Below are 18245 nucleotides of genomic sequence, written 5' to 3' on the forward strand. Positions count from 1 at the left end.
CCAAAATGCTGGGATTATAAGGCATGAGACACCATGCCTGGTCAATTGTGCAGAATTACACATTGAAGTAATAACAGGAAAGGCACAGTGGCTCATGCATGTAATCTGAGGGCTTTGGGAAGGTAAGGTGGGAGGATCACTTGAGGCCACGAGTTTCAGACCAACCTGGGCAGCATACGAAGACCCCATCTCCACAAAAATAAAAATAAAAAAATCAGCCAACCACCATGGTGAACACCTGTAGTCCTAGCTACTTGGGAGGCTGAGGCAAGAGGATCACTTGAGTCCAGGAGCTAAAGAGCTATGATCACACCACTACACACCAGCCTGGGTAGCAGAGTGTGATCGTGTCTCTCTAGGAAGAAAAAAAAAAAGTGGTCGGGCACGGTGGCTCGCACCTGTAATCCCAGCACTTTGGGAGGCCGAGGTGGGCGGATCATGAGGTCAGGAGATCGAAACCATCCTGGCTAACAGGGTGAAACCCTGTCTCTACTAAAAATACAAAAACATTAGCGGGACATGGTGGCGGGCGCCTATAGTGAGGCAGGAGAATGGCGTGAACCCAGGAGGCGGAGCTTGCAGAGTGAGCTGAGATCAGCCTACCACACTCCAGCCTGGGCAACAGAGCAAGACTCTGTCTCAAAAAAAAAAAAAAAAAAAAAGTAATAAAGGCTATTATTAAAATTTTAAAAATAAGGTTAAAAATTGTTTATTGTGGGCTGGGTGCACCTTAAAAATAAGGTTAAAAATTGTTTATCGTGGGCAGGCTCAAGCCTGTAATCCCAGCACTTTGGGAGGCCGAGACGGGTGGATCACGAGGTCAGGAGATCGAGACCATCCTGGCTAACATGGTGAAACCCCGTCTCTACTAAAAAACACAAAAAACTAGCCGGGCGAGGTGGCGGGCACCTGTAGTCCCAGCTACTCGGGAGGCTGAGGCAGGAGAATGGCATAAACCCGGAAGGCGGAGCTTGCAGTGAGCTGAGATGCGGCCACTGCACTCCAGCCTGGGTGACAGAGCGAGACTCCGTCTCAAAAAAAAAAAATAAATAAATAAAAATTGTTTATCGTGATGCTAGTTAAGTAGAAATGGGAGTTAAAGTATATAAGATAATACATCAATATAGAAAAAACAAACCCACTTATGTTATACATTTTTTAAAAAATTAATATTTAATTCAACACTGTTGTCATTTCATCTGTTTAATTATACCCCTGAAGTTCTTTTCTCTTGCTGCTTTTAGAAGAAAAAAAGGTTCACATCAAGCATTTATGGGGGATTGGAGTGGGGAGGAAACAATAAATGAACGTCATTAGTAATTAAAATCAGATCCTACGTGTACAGAACTTCGTGACTATCCGCACAGGACCTGCTTCCTTGCTCATACCAGCTTCATCTGGATTAAAGCCCCCCAGTAGCCACAGATTTATCAAGATTTCTGTTTTAAAGCAAAACTATCTTTAAAACAAAGGAGTTCTATTTCTTGAAACCTGAAGAACTAAAGACTAGCTTTTAGTATGTTGTAACTCCATCTACTCATTCCTAGCATCATAAAGAAGATCTTCCCCCCAGGATGCAGTTCATTTTCTTTACCACGATGCCTTGCTCATTAGGGGTGTTACAGAGCTCCCTGAGCAATGAGACTTAGAGATTACCATATGCTCCGAAACTCACTACCTGGAACACAGAGGTGTTCAGTAATATATGCTAAACAAGTGATGAAAGCAGTACAGAATCTAGGGTCAGAATACTGAAGATACACACATACACAAGCAGATGTGTGTGATGCCGGCAGAAAGCCATTCAGAGCACGGGTAGTCACAAACCAAAGACTCTTCTGGTGCGTCGTCCCATCAGATGCTTGTATAGCATCCCTGCATAGTCGTTTCTGAGGCAGTGGTCCCAGTGTTGGAGAAGCCATTTCTCCCGCTGCCCTTCTACCTTGCTTGCTCTTGTCTCCTGGCCTTCATGTGTGCTGTTTACTATGCCTGGAACGCATTTTCCATCCACCATTTTGCCTCAGCATTTGGGTCTCAGCTTTGAAGTTACTTCTGGGAAGCTGGGCATGGTCCCCTTGGTTGCTTCCATAGCACCCTGTGCCCACTGGCCACGGCCCTTCGAACATGGTGCTGGATGACCTGCTCCTACACTGTCCTCCCTGCTCTCTGGAGCTCTGTGAAGGCAGAGATCAGGTTTGTCTCATTCACCATCGTACCCACAGTGAGAAAGGCAGTAAGAGTAGCACTTAAAACATGACTTCTGTGAGGACTCGATGAATATTAATGCACATAAAGTCTTAGAACAGCATTTAGCGCAGAGTAAGTATGGAATAAACGTTAGCAGTATTAATCATAGTAGTACCCATCATATGGCAGACATTTTATTTTTTTAATTTAATTTAATTTTTTTTTGTGTGTGTGTGAGAGGAGTCTGACTCACTCTGTCGCCAGGCTGGAGTGCAGTGGCATGATCTTGGCTTACTGCAACCTCTGCCTCCTGAGTTCAAGCAATTCTCCTGCCTCAGCTTCTCGAGTAGCTGGGATGACAGGTGCACGCCACCACGCCCGGCTAATTTTTGTATTTTTGGTAGAGACGGGGTTCACCATGTTGGCCAGGATGGTCTCGATCTCTTGACATCATGATCCACCGCCTCGGCCTCCCAAAGTGCTGTAATTACAGGCGTGAGCTACCGCGCCCGGCCATGGAAGACATTTTAAATAACCTGTATAAATAAAATGATTCTGCCAGCTGATCCTAGTTCCTCTGACAGCCAGCATCTCTCCATTCAGTAGGCTTTGTGATGTCTCCATATGGTTATTATGTTCTGTCAAGTCTTCATCAAAATCCCAAGTTCCTCCACTGTTTCTTCTACATTAAGGTTTGTAGGCACCTCCTTCACATCCTGACCTCCTATCTCAAGATCAACTTTTACTGTCTATTATTTGTACCAAGTTAAAAATTAGGTCTAATTTTAAGTCCTTTTATCATCATGGGCAGCTACTTTATTAAAGTTTCTTGAACCACGCTTCAGTTTTTCTCTCTACACAATGAGTCGGGCGGTGAAGGGTAATACTACCAAATTCACAAGAACATCACAAGGATTAAAGTATTAATATAAACAAAGGATGAGATACGCGGCGGTTATATACAAGGATAGGCCTTTTGGTAAACCTGATGTAGGTTGTCTGGGCTTAGAGCTGCTGCAGAAGGCTTTCGATCTTTCTTCCCCCAAGTACATAAGTTACATTAGAAATCTTTTAAAAATTAATGAAAATAAAGCAGCATTCAATTTCAACCCCCAGCCCTCAGGTTCCCACTTCTGGAGAGCAGAATGAACATGAAGAGGCAGCTGTGTGTCCAGGAGGCCCAGGTGTGCATCAGCTGTGCACCACTCCTGGCTGCTCCTGGCTCCTGATAACTCCATAATCGGCCTCTTAAGGTTGATTCTATTCTCCTCTGTTTCTTCTTGAATAAAAATATGTTGGCCGGGCATGGCGGCTCACGCCTGTAATCCCAGCACTTTGGGAGGCCGAGGCGGGTGGATCACAAGGTCAGGAGATCGAGACCATCCTGCTAACACGGTAAAACCCCGTCGCTACTAAAAATATAAAAAATTAGCCAGGCATGGTGGCACGTGCCTGCAGCAGTCCCAGCTACTCAAGAGACTGAGGCAGGTGAACGGCATGAACCCAGGAGGCGGAGCTTGCAGTGAGCTGAGATTGCCCCACTGCACTCCAGCGTGGGTGACAGAGTAAGACTCCGTCTCAAAAAAAAAAAAAAAAAAAAGGTTAAGGGCTTAGGAGACTCCAACGCTAATATTTATTAGGTTAAAAAAAACTTAATCTCGCTGATGGATGCCCCAGTGTTACCCTAAGCTTAGGAGGCAGCAAAGCAAACATACAAGATACACTGTCTTGGGTCCCTAAATCTATGACAGGGCTGCCAGTATAAACATGGTCCCTGCCCTTAAGAAGTTCACTGTCTAGTGATAGATGTAAGTATACAGTAATTACAACACAGTGTCACTGTTGTAAGTGACAGAAAGACGCCAGAGTGGAGTGCTCATTGAATGAACATAGAGAAAAAAGAAAGACTTTGATCAAAAAAAGCAATTCAGAATAGTAGACATTTGAGTTAGGTCTTAAGGAGAAGTAGGCATTTTCTAGGTAGCAAAGAGGAGAAAGGGACATTTCAGGTACGTGCAGAGGCCCTGGACATTCAGGAATGAAGGAAGTGTAGGTAGAATCAGCACGCATGGGGCGGTGATGAATGGTCAATCAAGAGCTTAGAGAGTTCAGAACTGGGCCAGATTGTGAACAGCTGCCCATGCCATGCTAAGGGGTTTATACTTTCCACCTACAAGTATCAAGAAGTCATGAAAAGGGAAATAACATTAGAGGGTATGTCATGGCCCAGGCAAGAGATGTCAAACCACTGCGTGAGGCAGGGTAAGGTAGACACAGTGAGAACATGAGGGAGGCTCTGCATTCTGGAGATAATTGAAGAGCATCAGGGGACCAAGATGCAACACAGATGGTGAGAAACTAGACCACAATAGCTAAACCACAGATTACTTAATTCACTTAACAATGATCAAATATCTACGGAGTCCCCATTACACTGGGATATAACAGTGAATTCGAGAGAAAAGGTCTCTGCCCTCAATGAGATTATATTCTAGTGGCAGACATCAATGAATAAGAAAAGAGACCAACGAAACAACTACAGACCATGATGGCTGCTAAAAAAGAGATAACAGGGCAATGCGATTAAAACAAAAAAGGCAGGCTGGGCACGGTGGCTCACACCTGTAGTCCCAGCACTTTGGGAGGCTGAGGCACGTGGATCACGAGGTCAGGAGATCAAGACTATTCCTGGCTAATATGGTGAAACCCCGTCTCACTAAAAATACAAAAAATTAGCTGGGTGTGGTGGCGGGTACCTGTAGTCCTAGCTACTCGGGAGGCTGAGGCAGGAGAATGGCGGGAACCCAGGAGGCGGAGCTTGCAGTGAGCTGAGATTGCAGCACTGCACTCCAGCCTGGGCGACAGGAGAGAGACTCTGTCTCAAAAAAAAAAAAAAAAAAAAAAAAAAGAAAAAAAAAAAGAAAAAAAAGGGCAGTGTGTGCTGAATACATAAAGGTGTCTGGGGTGGCCTGAGGAGATGTCCTTTCAGATGAGGTATGAAGGGTGTGAGTGAAGAATCATACTTGAAAGGGTCGGCCGGGCGCGGTGGCTCAAGCCTGTAATCCCAGCACTTTGGGAGGCCGAGACGGGCGGATCACGAGGTCAGGAGATCGAGACCATCCTGGCTAACACGGTGAAACCCAGTCTCTACTAAAAAAATACAAAAAACTAGCCGGGCATGGTGGCGGCGCCTGTAGTCCCAGCTACTCGGGAGGCTGAGGCCGGAGAATGGCGTAAACCCGGGAGGCGGAGCTTGCAGTGAGCTGAGATCCGGCAACTGCACTCCAGCCTGGGTGACAGAGCCAGACTCCGTCTCAAAAAAAAAAAAAAAAAAAAAAAAAAAAAAAAAAAGAAAGGGTCAATGAAGACAACATTTATAAGAAGAACTTAATATGTGAAGAAACTAATTAAGCACCACGGGTACAGCCACACTTGAGACAAGTGTAAAGATCATTATAATCAGATAATCAGAAATGACAATCCACACCTGTAGAGCCTACTGCTGAAGAAATCCAAGATGAGTTAACGATATTAGACATCTTATCTCTCAAAGATCAAAATGTTTGAAATATTCTACCTTAGTTTGGGTGATGTTTATGTGTATGAATGACACAAGAAAGTACAAGAGGAGAGAAAATTTTCATCACTTTGAGTACATAATCTAGAGAACAGAAATTAGGACATTAAAAATCTATTTTACATGCCTTATAAAGTTCTTGCTGCGATATCATGAACACATGCTATACAATGCGCAATTATTTTCACTGTTCATTCATTGATGACTAATGTTACTGTATTAGGAATTTATTCTGTACAAGGATTTTCTACCAGTAGATTGTGAAAATTATTTTATTTTTAGCCTATACTGACATCAATATAGTAGTAATGCCAGTATTGAATATTACAGCTAGCTTACCAATTTTAAAAAGTTAAATTTGTGTTTTTAAAAGGCCTAGAGCATCCTCAATTTTGATTAATTTATCTACAACACTGAACTGCTTTTCTGTAAGATCTATCTCAAATTTAAGATATAAAATAAAACAGTATACAATAATTTCATAGAAAATTTTACCAGGAAAGGACTTATTTATCTGTATACACTTTGCCTACACTATAAGACTAATAACAAAAATGAGGAAAAGCTTGTTGAATAAATAGAACAAAAAATTTAGTCACACAAATTGTATTTTCTGCATAAAATTTTAAGACTAGATGGAAGCTTAACATGTCTTGCCCCCTCCCCCATTTTTATGTTTTTAGATACAGGGTCTCACTCTATGACTAAGGCGGGAGCACAGTTGTGAGATCATAGCTCACTGCAGCCTTAAACTCCTGGGCTCAAAAGATCTTCCTGTCTCGCCTCCTAAGGAGCTAGGATTCCAGGATTTTAGGATCTTGCTGTGCTGCTCAGGCTGGTCTCAAACACCTGGCCTCGGCCTCTCAAAGTGCTGGGATTACAGAATTAAGCCACTGAGTGCCAGGCCTTCCTCCCCATTTTTAAAGATGAGTAAACAGAAGTCTTGCAAATGCTATTTGATTTTAAGAAGTTACATGAATAATGAATGGTATGATGCACCAATAAAGGGGATTTTTAAAAAGATCAGTGTTAATACAAATATTTCAAATTATGAAATAAATTTAAAAATGAGTTATTTGCTTTAAAGAAAGCTTTCAAAAAATTCTTCTAAACCAGTGTACTTCTATGATACATCAAGTTTCTACTATAATATCATTATACCCCCACTATGAAACAATGAGTTACTGGAGAATTTGGCGAGCATACTGCACACTCTCAACATGGAAGCAATGATGGCTAGACCATGCTAGGAATGTATCAGAAAAAAATCAACTGACTTTCTAGTCTTAAAATTATTTTATCTCAGTCTTTGGCACTTCTATGATACTCTATCTTTTCCCATTTCACATCTCCCTATTTATTTATTTATTTACTTAGTTAGTTAGTTAGTTAGTTAATAGATGGAGTCTTGCCTTGCCGGCCATGCTGGTCTTGAACTCCTGGCTTCAAGCGATCCTCCTGCCTTGGGCTCCCAGAGTGCAGCGATTACAGGCATGAGTCACCGTGCCTGGCCTCCCTCTTACTTCATACCTGAACTTCACATGGTAGCCCCCGCCATCCCATTTATGTGCATATGCAGGACCATCAACCCCTAACACCAGCATGTGCGTGCCCACGCATTCCCTCATCAACCCTCTTCTCTCCAAAGCCAAATATTAGTCTCTCTGACTCACGTAATCTGTCTCCAAGACTGCTCAGAAACCTACATCAAAGTATCTATCTCCATTTTCTTCGGAACTCTCTCTTTAGTTTCGTCTAACAGTGTATTTTATGTGACACTCTTAGAGGAAAACAGCAATAACTTCTATGTAGTGGAACACCTTCGCTGGACTAAAGGGTGTGATGAGGATGAAAATGCTGTTAGCAGCACTGAGAACTTACTTCTATGTGAATCTCTAATCTCTCAAAGCCTTAGTTTACTAATTTACAAAGAGCCACAGAATTGTTACAAGAATCAAATGGAGTAAGGAAGAGAAGGCATTTTATAAAGGAGCTGTATGAATATAACACAGTAAAGTAACAGGGGTTAAAGTTTTAGATAATGATAAATAATTTTATGTAACAATAACAAAACTGGGGACTGATGATCAAAAAAATTACCTGGACCACAATAAAGGATACTACCATTAATACAATTTCATTTTCTCCAATAAAAAATTTTACATTGTAACTGCCCCCTGAGCACAGCACAGGCTCACCAGCTACCCCTGCGGTATGGCTCTGGAATATGGTCACTGGCAGCAGGGCAGGGTGGCTCTTCTTTCACACAACTTGATGCACTCGATGGATTGCTTAGACAGTGCCTCCAGCTATGCTTAACTTACAAGGATATCCAATTGCTTAGGAGACACAGTAATGTGTACTTACTTTCAAGGATATCACATTGCTTAAGAGACAAAGTAACAGCAGGCCTACCCAAATCTTTATCATTCAAAGAATAACCTTAAAGGAGCTCATTGGTTGTTTAAGAAGAAAATCATCACACCATGAAAGGGATTCGAAAATAAACAAATTTGCTTTCAAAATAAATAGATGATGAACCAGGCGCTGTGCTTCATAAAGTAGCCAGGTTCAGTAAATTCACTTAACACTTTACAGAACAAGTATAACATTGGAAAACAGATGGTAGATTTTATATTTTAATAAAATTGCCAATTTGGCATGTAAGAAATTTAGTATAATTAAAGTACTTTTGGACTATCAAATCAGATACATTATCAGCAACTTAGCTCAAATGTTCTGACACTATGCTTCCACCCCAATTTATATGCATTCATGCACACACATATACACAGATACAAGGTAGTTTGAAACATTGCTGATAACCCAGTTTTTAATTTTGTTGAATCAGAGTCTATTGTTTCAAAAATTCCACTTGGTACACACTAACTCATAGGTATAAAGAGTGAGTCTTAAAATATATTTTTATTTTGGGATCTTCAGAAAAAAGTCAAATTAATGAATAATATTTTTTAGTATGAAAACAGTATTTTTGAGAAAAGGTTGAAACCATTTACATACATAAACTAACATGTATAAAGATGTTCTATCATTTCAAGAAAACCTTATACATTGTAGAGGTAAAAGAAACTTACATTCCTGAAACCTTAGTGTTGATAGGCAATTTATGTGCTTTCTTTGTCTAGGAAATCACTCAAAATGAGAGAAGTGGTGACAGGAGCTTCGAAGGAAGAAGGGTGTTTCAACGAGGACGAAGGCTGACTACTGGCAGGCAGCAGAGGAGAGACAGAATATTAGCAAACCCACCCCAATCAAAACAGGGAGATGTAGAGGAGAGACCAGCTTCCCACAGGAGGAAAGCAAGAAAAAGCACTACCCTTAGGGGAACAAGTGTGAGAAGAGCCTGAGGGGACTCTTCTCAAAATGGAGTGTAGTTTCCAGAGAATACTGGGAAAGGGTGATACGGAGATCAACAGAGTAGAAACAGAGGAGAAGGAGATACGAAAACAGGATGGAACTAATGCCTATAAAGTCCTAGTGTTGGGGTGGTGACAGGTGAGAGATGTGGCTAGAACTCCAACCAGTTGTGAGGGCCCAACCTCGGTCCGCCTGGCCAGTTTCTGCAGGCACTGCCACACGGCAGTTTCACTCCACCTGTCAGCTTTTTATTTAAATAAACTTTAATAATGTTCGAACCTCTTTTTGAGAGTGTGTTTGCATATCTGGCAAAGCAAAATTTTAATCAAGAGCAAAAAAATTTATATTTTTTTATATCAGATGAGTAATGTGCTGACAGAACAATGTTTAGAAAAAGGAACATCTCACACACAAGTGTGAATATCCAATCATCACGCTCTGGAACTGCAAACGGATCAAGAGCAAACATTTTTTAAATGCTCACTGCAGTAGAGTAGCAAAAATACTAACATTGTTCTATTTAAGCTCAGAAACAGTTTCTAAGAATGCCAGTGTTGGAAGGACTTTAAGGGCTCATTTAATTTCCTCTATTAACCCCACAGGATCGTACATGTACACCCTAAAAATAATGCTCTGGGGAAGGCAATCTCAGTCTTAACAAGCTGGGAAAGGTAATGACAGCCTTAAAAAGTAATCTTTTCTACCATTTGAGAAAACCTAGTTGAGGACATGCCTTTGGATGTTCACTCTGAAGCTTTTAATCAGATCCCACTTCCTCTGGTTCTGTTCCAGGAGAACAGCTAATCCATTACACACACACACACACACACACACACACACACACACACACAAATTTATTCTTAACATATAATTCACCTTTTTTCCACTCTGTTGACAACTTTCCTCCTTGATCCAATTTAATAAAATTAAAACAAGAAAAAGGCAAAGTTTTTCACTGCCCTATCATAAAAAGACAGACTATAAGCAGTACCCTAGCTAGAGCAGAGGAGGGATGCTTAGAGCTCTTATTCATATACATACAACGGATCTATTTAAGGGTGATTTATTACAGGTGATCTGCCTGAGACATCCATCACCTACTTATTACCAGGGCTAAGTACATCTTATTGGGCAAATAGTTTAGTTTTTCCTTTCTTGCTTACACATCCAGCATGTGTTCTTCCCCAAACTGTAGGTCATGGTAAGTTTTAGCCTAGTGCTTCTGATAAACCCTATATGTTAGTTATAAAAGAAAGGATACTGTGATAGTAAATTTTAGGTGTCGACTTGACTGAATTAAAGAATACTTAGAGAACTGGTAAAGCATTATTTTTAGGCATGTATTTAGGTGAATGTATTTCCAGAGGATACTAGTGTATGAGTCTGAGTGGACTAAGTGCTGCCCTCCGTTTAGGTGGACACCATCCATTTGGCTGGGGCCCTGGATAGAATAAAAACAGAGGAAGGAAAATTCGCCTCTCTCTCTCCTGGTGCTGGGATATACTTTTCTTCTCCTACCCTTGGTCTTTGGACTTGGACTGAGCTGGGCTGCTGGAATACCAGGGTCTCCAGCTTGCAGACAACCTGTCATGGGACTTCTCAGCCTCCATAATGACATGAGCCAATTCCCCTAATAAACCCCCTCTCATGTATCTTGAACACCTGGCCTCAAGTGATCCTCCTGTCTGAGCCTCCCAAGTAGCTGGGATTATAGGCATGATCCTGCACCTGGCCCCCTTTCATATACCCATATATCTATATATCCCATTGGCTCTGTCTCTCTGGACAACCCCGACTAATATGGACATCCATTACCTAACATGTACTGAGCTCTCACTTTCTGCCAGATGCTGTGCTATTTTACATAAGATCTCAATGAATCTTCACAACCACCTATGTAACACATGGTGACTCACCTTTTAAATAAATAATAAACAAAACAAATGATCAGACGTGAGTGTCACCTCTTTTCTGAGCCTTTCTCCCTTTCTGGAAGAGGTCCTAACATGTTTTCAGAATGGACAGAAGAGAAAGGGGGGTGGAAAGCAAGTCACATGGGAATGCACTGAACTAGTTCAGTAGCATTTATTTCCATTTGCAAGGAATCTGTTTGAAAATCTGTTTCTTAAATGGTTCACACTGTTGATATTTTAATAGAATAGATTTAATTTTACCTAAGTTGCTTCTTTACTGAATGACTTTCAGCACTCATCTAAAGGATGGTAATAAATCTTTTAAAACAATAGAGTGGACAATGTTGAAGATTTAGGTTCCTCTTCCAATAAATATCAAATGCATGCCAAGCCAATCAGACAATGCCAATAAATATCAAAGCAGTAGTACTCACCTCCTTTGCACTCTTAATTTTGGTCAGAAATGTATGGAGCTCCATTGTTTCTGCAAACAGTGCACGACATACTGCCTGATAATGATTTGGTGCATCTGATTCAGTAGGGAGATGAGCAGCACACAACTACAGAAGGGGAAAATAAAATAATGGTGCTTCGTTAATATTTGGGTTTTTTTGTACCTAAGAACAGACACGAGTAGAGCGCAGTGGTTCATGCCTGTAATCTCAGCACTTTAGGAGGCCAAAGCAGGTGGATCATGAGGTCAAGGGTTCAAGACTAGCCTGACCAACATGCTGAAACCCTGTCTCTACTAAAAATACAAAAATTAGCTGGGCGTGGTGGCACATGCCTGTAATCCTAGCTACTCAGGAAGCTGAGGCAGGAGAATCGCTTGAACCTGGGAGGTGGAGGTTGCAGTGAGCGGTGATCATGCCACTGCGCTCCAGCATGGGTGACAGAGTGAGACTCCACCTCAGGAAAAAAAAAAAAAAAAAAAAAGACACACCCCCACATCTGTATTTTCATATTAGACAGCCAGGCAATTCCCATCATCCAGGGCTTCATGTACTACCAGACCATCGTAAAGTCTACACAATTACATGGGAAAAGTGGTCCACTAACTAACAGACCCAACAGCACAGATGAGTTTACTAGAATTAGCTTTTATTTGAAAATGATAGGACATATGTAAAAGTTTTGGTTGGGAACAGAAAGGGAACCATCATTTACTGTGTACTGATGATGGCTCCAGTTTTTAAACAGTTACCATTTATTAAGCAATTATCATGCCAGCTACAGTATTTGACATGTCATATATACGACATAATACCATTTACTCTTCAATGTAATGCTGAATTATCCTCATTTTACGGAAAAAGAATCTGAGGTTAAGAGGAGTCACTTGACTTGTCTGTCCATAGTCACATGGTTACCATGAGGGAGAAGGAGAATTCAAACACAGTCCCTACTGGGTTCTGAAGCCAGGCTCATTCCAATACATGTTCAATTTTGTAACATAGTTAAATAAAAAGAATGTCAACAAAACATGTGGACCTCAGGGAAGCTGCCTCATCAGTAGATGGGGAGTGGAGGAAAGAGGGCAGAGGGCAAAGGCAGGCCACGGGTGCTGCCTACAGTAATCCCCATACAACTACTTGTGGGTAAAAGGTGCAACTTAATATCATGCAAAGCAATTTAGAAAAATCAAACACCATTGAGTGTATCAGACTGGAAAGACATCCTATTAAGAGGCCCATACACAGGAAGAATTTTATCTTTCTATAAAATAATTTTGTATCCACGTACAATCATTACATTTTAAAGCACTTCATTTGCACTAACAAGCTCTAAGTTCTCTTAATTTCTTACTACAGTCAGTAAACTGGACACTAATACAATAACTAAAAATATACATCTTATTTTTAATAATTTCTATTAATTAAAGAATAAATGACATCTTTGTAGTTTGTAATATCCTTAATAATGTGGCTTTTTGTTTTCATGTATAGTAAGCATCTTATACAATCTAATAGATCACTATCTTTCATAAAATACATTCTCAAGAAAATCTCTAGTACGAATAGGAAACCTTCTTCACAGTACCAAAAAAAGCTAAAAACTGATTTATCCAGAAGCATTAAAAGCAGAAATCTCACAAGTTTATTACTCACAGAGCCACTAATAAACAGTATATTTTTTGCTCAATTATTTTTGTGTTTAGAAAACACCTTGCAATACAGAATTGCCATTCAAGGTAATGAAAGACAACTACTAAGGCTTTACCTTATGTAACTTACCCTAATCTTATATTCCAGTTATATAATGAAATGGCATAAAGCCACTGGGTTTCAAAGTTTTCAAATGCTATCCACAGTAAGAAATAAATTTATATATATTTACATATTATACAAAACGCATGCATATGTGCATGTTATACATACAAAAGCTTCACAGAACAAAACTTGCACATTCACTGTTGGGATTTCAGAACCCATTCACTGGTTGTAAACTGCAACTTTAAAAACACTGGTGTAAAGGTAATAGCTACGTCTAAAGAATGCTTTTTAAAATACATATGACAATCCTACACACGGAAAATCTAAAGTGATACTACTAGAGTTAATAAGCAATTTCAGCAGTTGCAGAATACACGATTAACAAACAAAATCAGTTGTATTTCTACACACGGCCAGAGAACAATTGGATAATGAGGTCAAGAAAATCATTCCATTTACAATTGCATCAATTGTAAGGAATTGCTAAGGAATTTTGCTAAGGAATTTGCTAAGGAAATTTTGCTAAGGAATTTTGCTAAGGAGGTGTAAGACTTACACACTGAAGAGTACAAAATATTGTAAAAGAAATTAAAGAACACCTAAATAAACAGAAAGACATCTTGTATTCATACGTTGGGAGACAATATAGTGAAGGCAACAACATTACCCAAAGTGATCAACAGATTGAATGCAATCCCTAACAAAATCCCAACAGCCTTTCTTTAAGAAATGGAAAGGCTGATCCTAAAATTCACATGGAATTGCAAGGGGCCTCTTGCAAAAACCCAATTTAGAGATCAGGAAACTGAGATTTAGACCAGGTAAGTAATTTGCCCAAGGTTACACAGCTAGTCAATGGCAGAAACGGAACCGAAACCAGGTAGGCTGACTTTGGAGCCCAAGTTCTTTTCCATTCTACTCTAAAATAAATGTAATTACCTTTATATTAGAGAGAATAATGTTCTTAAAGTACTTAAAGCATAGAGCATGGTATACAGTAAGCATGCAACAAAATCATTTTCATAGTTACAGAAAAGGGACATCAGGGGTTGGGGGACAAAATTAGGTTATATGACCTTGGACAAGTTATTTAACATTGCTGGGTTTCCATTTACCTCTAAAAAGAGAGGACGGGTTTATGTAACCTGTTATATAAATCTGTCTCTCCTCTTGGCTCCACTATAGACTTCTAAATTAAACTGAAATGCTGAGGTTTTTGAAGGATCAGTCTTGGATCTTTGGGTATCCTCTGCTTACTGTAGCTGCCCTTGTCTAGTCTAATGGCTTTAAATGCCACCTGTAGGCTGATAACTCCTCAATCCCTATTCCAGGCCAGCCCTTTATGCTGAAAACGTATGGCTATGTACTTAGCATTTCCACTCAGAAGTCACAAAGACAGCTCAAACAACTCTAAAAGTCATCCTTTCTTCCCCCCATTAATATAGGGTCTTGCTATGTTGCCCAAGTTGGTCTTGAACTCTTGGGCTCAGGCAATACTCCTGCCTCAGCCTCCTGAGTAGCTGGGATTACAGGTGTGCGGCACCATGCCCAGCTGAGACTCATCCTTGATTATTCTTTTTTTTTTTTTTGAGACGGAGTCTTGCTCAGTCGCCCAGGCTGGAGTGCAGTGGTGCAATCTCGGCTTACCGTAAGCTCTGCCTCCCGGGTTCATGCCATTCTCCTGCCTCAGCCTCCTGAATAGCTGGGACTACAGGCGCCTGCCACTATGCCCGGCTAATTTTTTTGTGTTTTTACTAGAGACGGGGTTTCACCGTGTTAGCCAGGATGGTCTCGATCTCCTGACCTCGTGATCCGCCCATTTCGGCCTCCCAAAGTGCTGGGATTACAGGCGTGAGCCACCGCGCCCGGCCAATTATTCTTTATTCCCATACCACTCATATCCAATCCATCAGTGAGTCTTGTTGTTTCTACCTTCAAAATATACCACCTGACAGCTCTCTACTTTTCTCCATCTCCTCCACCATCATCACGGTCACAGCCACCGTTTTCTTTCATTAGAGGACTCCTAACTTCCTCTCTCACTCATCTACACGGTTCTCCACTTGACAGGCAAAATCTTTTATAAATGTAATTTGGATTATGTTCATCCCCTGCTTAAAAGCATCCAATCATTCATTCAAATAATACTCACCAAGTGCCGACTATGTCCCAGGCACGGTGGCAGAAAGAAGACACAGTATTTGATATGGTTTGGTTGTGTCCCCACCCAAATCTCATCTTGAATTCCCATGTGTTGTAGGAGGGACCTGGTAGGAGGTAACTGAATCATGGGGGCAGGTCTTCCCCGTGCTGTTCTCATGACAGTGAATAAGTCTCATGAGATCTGATGGTTTTACAAGGGGGAGTTTCCCTGCACAAGCTCTTTTTTGCCCTGCTGCCATCCATGTAAGATATGACTTGCTCCTCCTTGACTTCCGCCATGATTGTGAGGCCTCCTTAGCCACATGGAACTGTGAGTCCATTGAACCTATTTTTCTTCCTGGTTTCAGCTTATGTGTTTATCAGTAGTGTGAAAAAGGACTAATACAGTATTGAGCAAGTCAATGTCCTGTTCCTCTCAAAACTAGTAATGGGTATCTCAGACCCTTAAACATACACGCGCACACACACACACATACACACACACGTTGGGAATAACAGCTACTATTAAGAAAAATAGGCCAGATGTGGTAGCTCACGGCTATAATCTCAGCACTTTGGGAGGCTGAAGTGGGTGGATCACCTGAGGTCAGGAGTTTGAGACCAGCCTGGCCAACATAGTGAAACCCTGTGTCTATCAAAAATACAAAAATTAGCTGGACATGGTGGTGGGTGCCTGTAATCCCAGCTACTTGGGAGGCTGAGGCAGGAGAATTGCTTGAACCCGGGAGGTGGAGGCTACAGTGAGCCGAGATCACGCCATCACGTCACTGCACTCAGAGAGAGAGAGAGAGAGAGAGGAAAGAGAAGAAAGGAGAAGAAAGGAGAAGGAGAAGAAAGGGAAGAAAGAGAAGAGAGAAAGAAAGAGAGAAAGAGAGAAAGAAAGAGAGAGAAAGAAAGAAAGAAAGAAAGAAAGAAAGAAAGAAAGAAAGAAAGAAAGAAAGAAAGAAAGAAAGAAAGAAAGAAAGAAAAAGAAAAGCAAGCAAGCAAGCAAGCAAGCAAGCAAGCAAGCAGGTGAGAGGTAGAAAATGAGGCCAGTGGTGGGGAGGGGCGATAATTTGGAAAGACTGGTCAGTAGGTGGCACCAGAGCAGAGAGCTCAATGAAGATTGGAGTGAGCCATGCACAGACCTAAGGAAAGAATGTCCCAGATATGGGAGGGCCAGTGACTCCCACTGAACTTAAATCCCAATCTCTTCTGTGTTCCTCAAGTCCTCCATCATCTATAGCTCACACCTACCTCTCAAATCCCATTTGTGGCTCTTCTTTTCACTTTGTTTTGGTAATCCTAGACTTGTTTCTTTAAAACACACCAATCTTTTTGCTGATTCTTCACCCTCCATGTTGATTTCAATGTCACCTCCTTAGAACGTCTTCCCCGTTTGTCCTTTCTAGATGCACTACTAACCTCTAATTTCTCTGTTACTTTTTTTTTTGAAATGGGGTTTCACTCTTGTTGCCCAGGCTGGAGTGAAGTGGCGTGATCTTGGCTCACTGCAACCTCCACTTCCCAGGTTCAAGTGATTCTCCTGCCTCAGCCTCCCAAGTAGCTGGGATTACAGGCTCACACCACTATGCCTGACTATTTTTTGTATTTTTAGTAGAGACAGAGTTTCACCATGTTGGCCAGGCTGGTCTCAAACTCCTGACCTCAGGTGATCTGTCCACCTCGGCCTCACAAAATGCTGGGATTGCAAGTGTGAACCACTGCACCTGGCCTCTCTGTTACTTTTTAATCACTGCATTCTGCATTTTCTTCTTAGCAATTATTAGGATTTAAAGTACAGTAGTTCCTCCTAATGCACAGTTTCACTTTCCATGGCTTCATTTACCTGTGGTCAACTGCGTCCGAAAATATTAAATGGAAAATTCCAGAAACAAATAAATCCTAAGCTTTAAATTATATGCTGTTCTGAGTTGCATGGTGAAATCTCACACTGTCCTGCACTGTCCTGCCCGGGATGTGAATCACCCCTTTATGCAGCATATTTGCTCTTAGCCTCAAGCGATCTACCTGCCTTGGCCTCCCAAAGTGCTGGGATTATAGGCTTGAGCCACTGAGCCTGGTCTGCATCCAGACATTCGTTATTATTCAGTTTATTTCCATTGTGATTTCCTCTTTGACTCTTCGGGCATTTAAAAGTAGTTTCTTAATTTCCAAGTATATGTGGAAATAACAAAATCTTTTTATTATTCATATCTGGCTTAATTCCACTATGGTAACAGAACATCTCCTATGTAATTTTAACTCTTTGAAATTTGTTAAGACTTGCTTTAAGGCCTAGAATATGGAGAAATTTTTAAGTGTTCCATGTATACCTGAAAAGAATGTGTACTCTGCCGTGGATGGGTGGCATGTCCTATTAATGTTAAGTCAGGTTTGTCATTCTCATTGTCCAAACATTCTATATTTGTACTGATACTAAGAGAGGTATTTTAAACCTCCCACTGTGGTTGTAAATTTGTCTACTTCCCCTTTTAGTTTTGATTTATTTGTTTGAATGTTGTTCAATGCTACTGTTATAGGCTATGTTATTAGGTGCACATAAATTTATGAATGCTATTTCTCCTTAGTGAATTGAACTTTTTATAAGTAAGCATCCTTTTTTATCTCTAGTAATGCTTTTTGCCTTTAGGTCCATTTTATATTAAAATAATATCTGTGATACTTTTCTTTTGGTTAGAATGTTGTATTTTTCTATTCTTTTACTCAAGCTTTCTATGTTCTATTTATAGTGTCTACTCTGTAAACAACATATGACTGGATTTTGTATTTTTAATGCAGTATAAAAATCTGTGTCTTTTAAAAATTAGAGTA

The 18245-nt window shown here is 40.8% G+C and overlaps 1 protein-coding gene and 1 non-coding gene across 8 annotated transcripts in view; both read right to left on the reverse strand.

Moving 5' to 3' along the window:
• The window catches only part of SPIRE1 (spire type actin nucleation factor 1), a 191690-nt gene that overhangs the window by 73857 nt on the left and 99588 nt on the right, over positions 1–18245 (reverse strand). For all 7 annotated transcript variants that reach the window (XM_037982988.2, XM_037982990.2, XM_037982989.2 and 4 more), the window contains one exon: positions 11490–11615. In XM_037982988.2, the coding sequence (XP_037838916.1) occupies positions 11490–11615 (126 nt within the window). The remainder of the gene's footprint in view (positions 1–11489; positions 11616–18245) is intronic.
• On the reverse strand, positions 9497–9598 carry LOC119618707 (small nucleolar RNA U13). Its single transcript, XR_005235076.1, has one exon. It is a non-coding gene; the product is annotated as a small nucleolar RNA U13 (small nucleolar RNA).

This window comes from Chlorocebus sabaeus, chromosome 18 (assembly GCF_047675955.1).
Source record: "Chlorocebus sabaeus isolate Y175 chromosome 18, mChlSab1.0.hap1, whole genome shotgun sequence".
Classification (NCBI taxonomy): domain Eukaryota; kingdom Metazoa; phylum Chordata; class Mammalia; order Primates; family Cercopithecidae; genus Chlorocebus; species Chlorocebus sabaeus.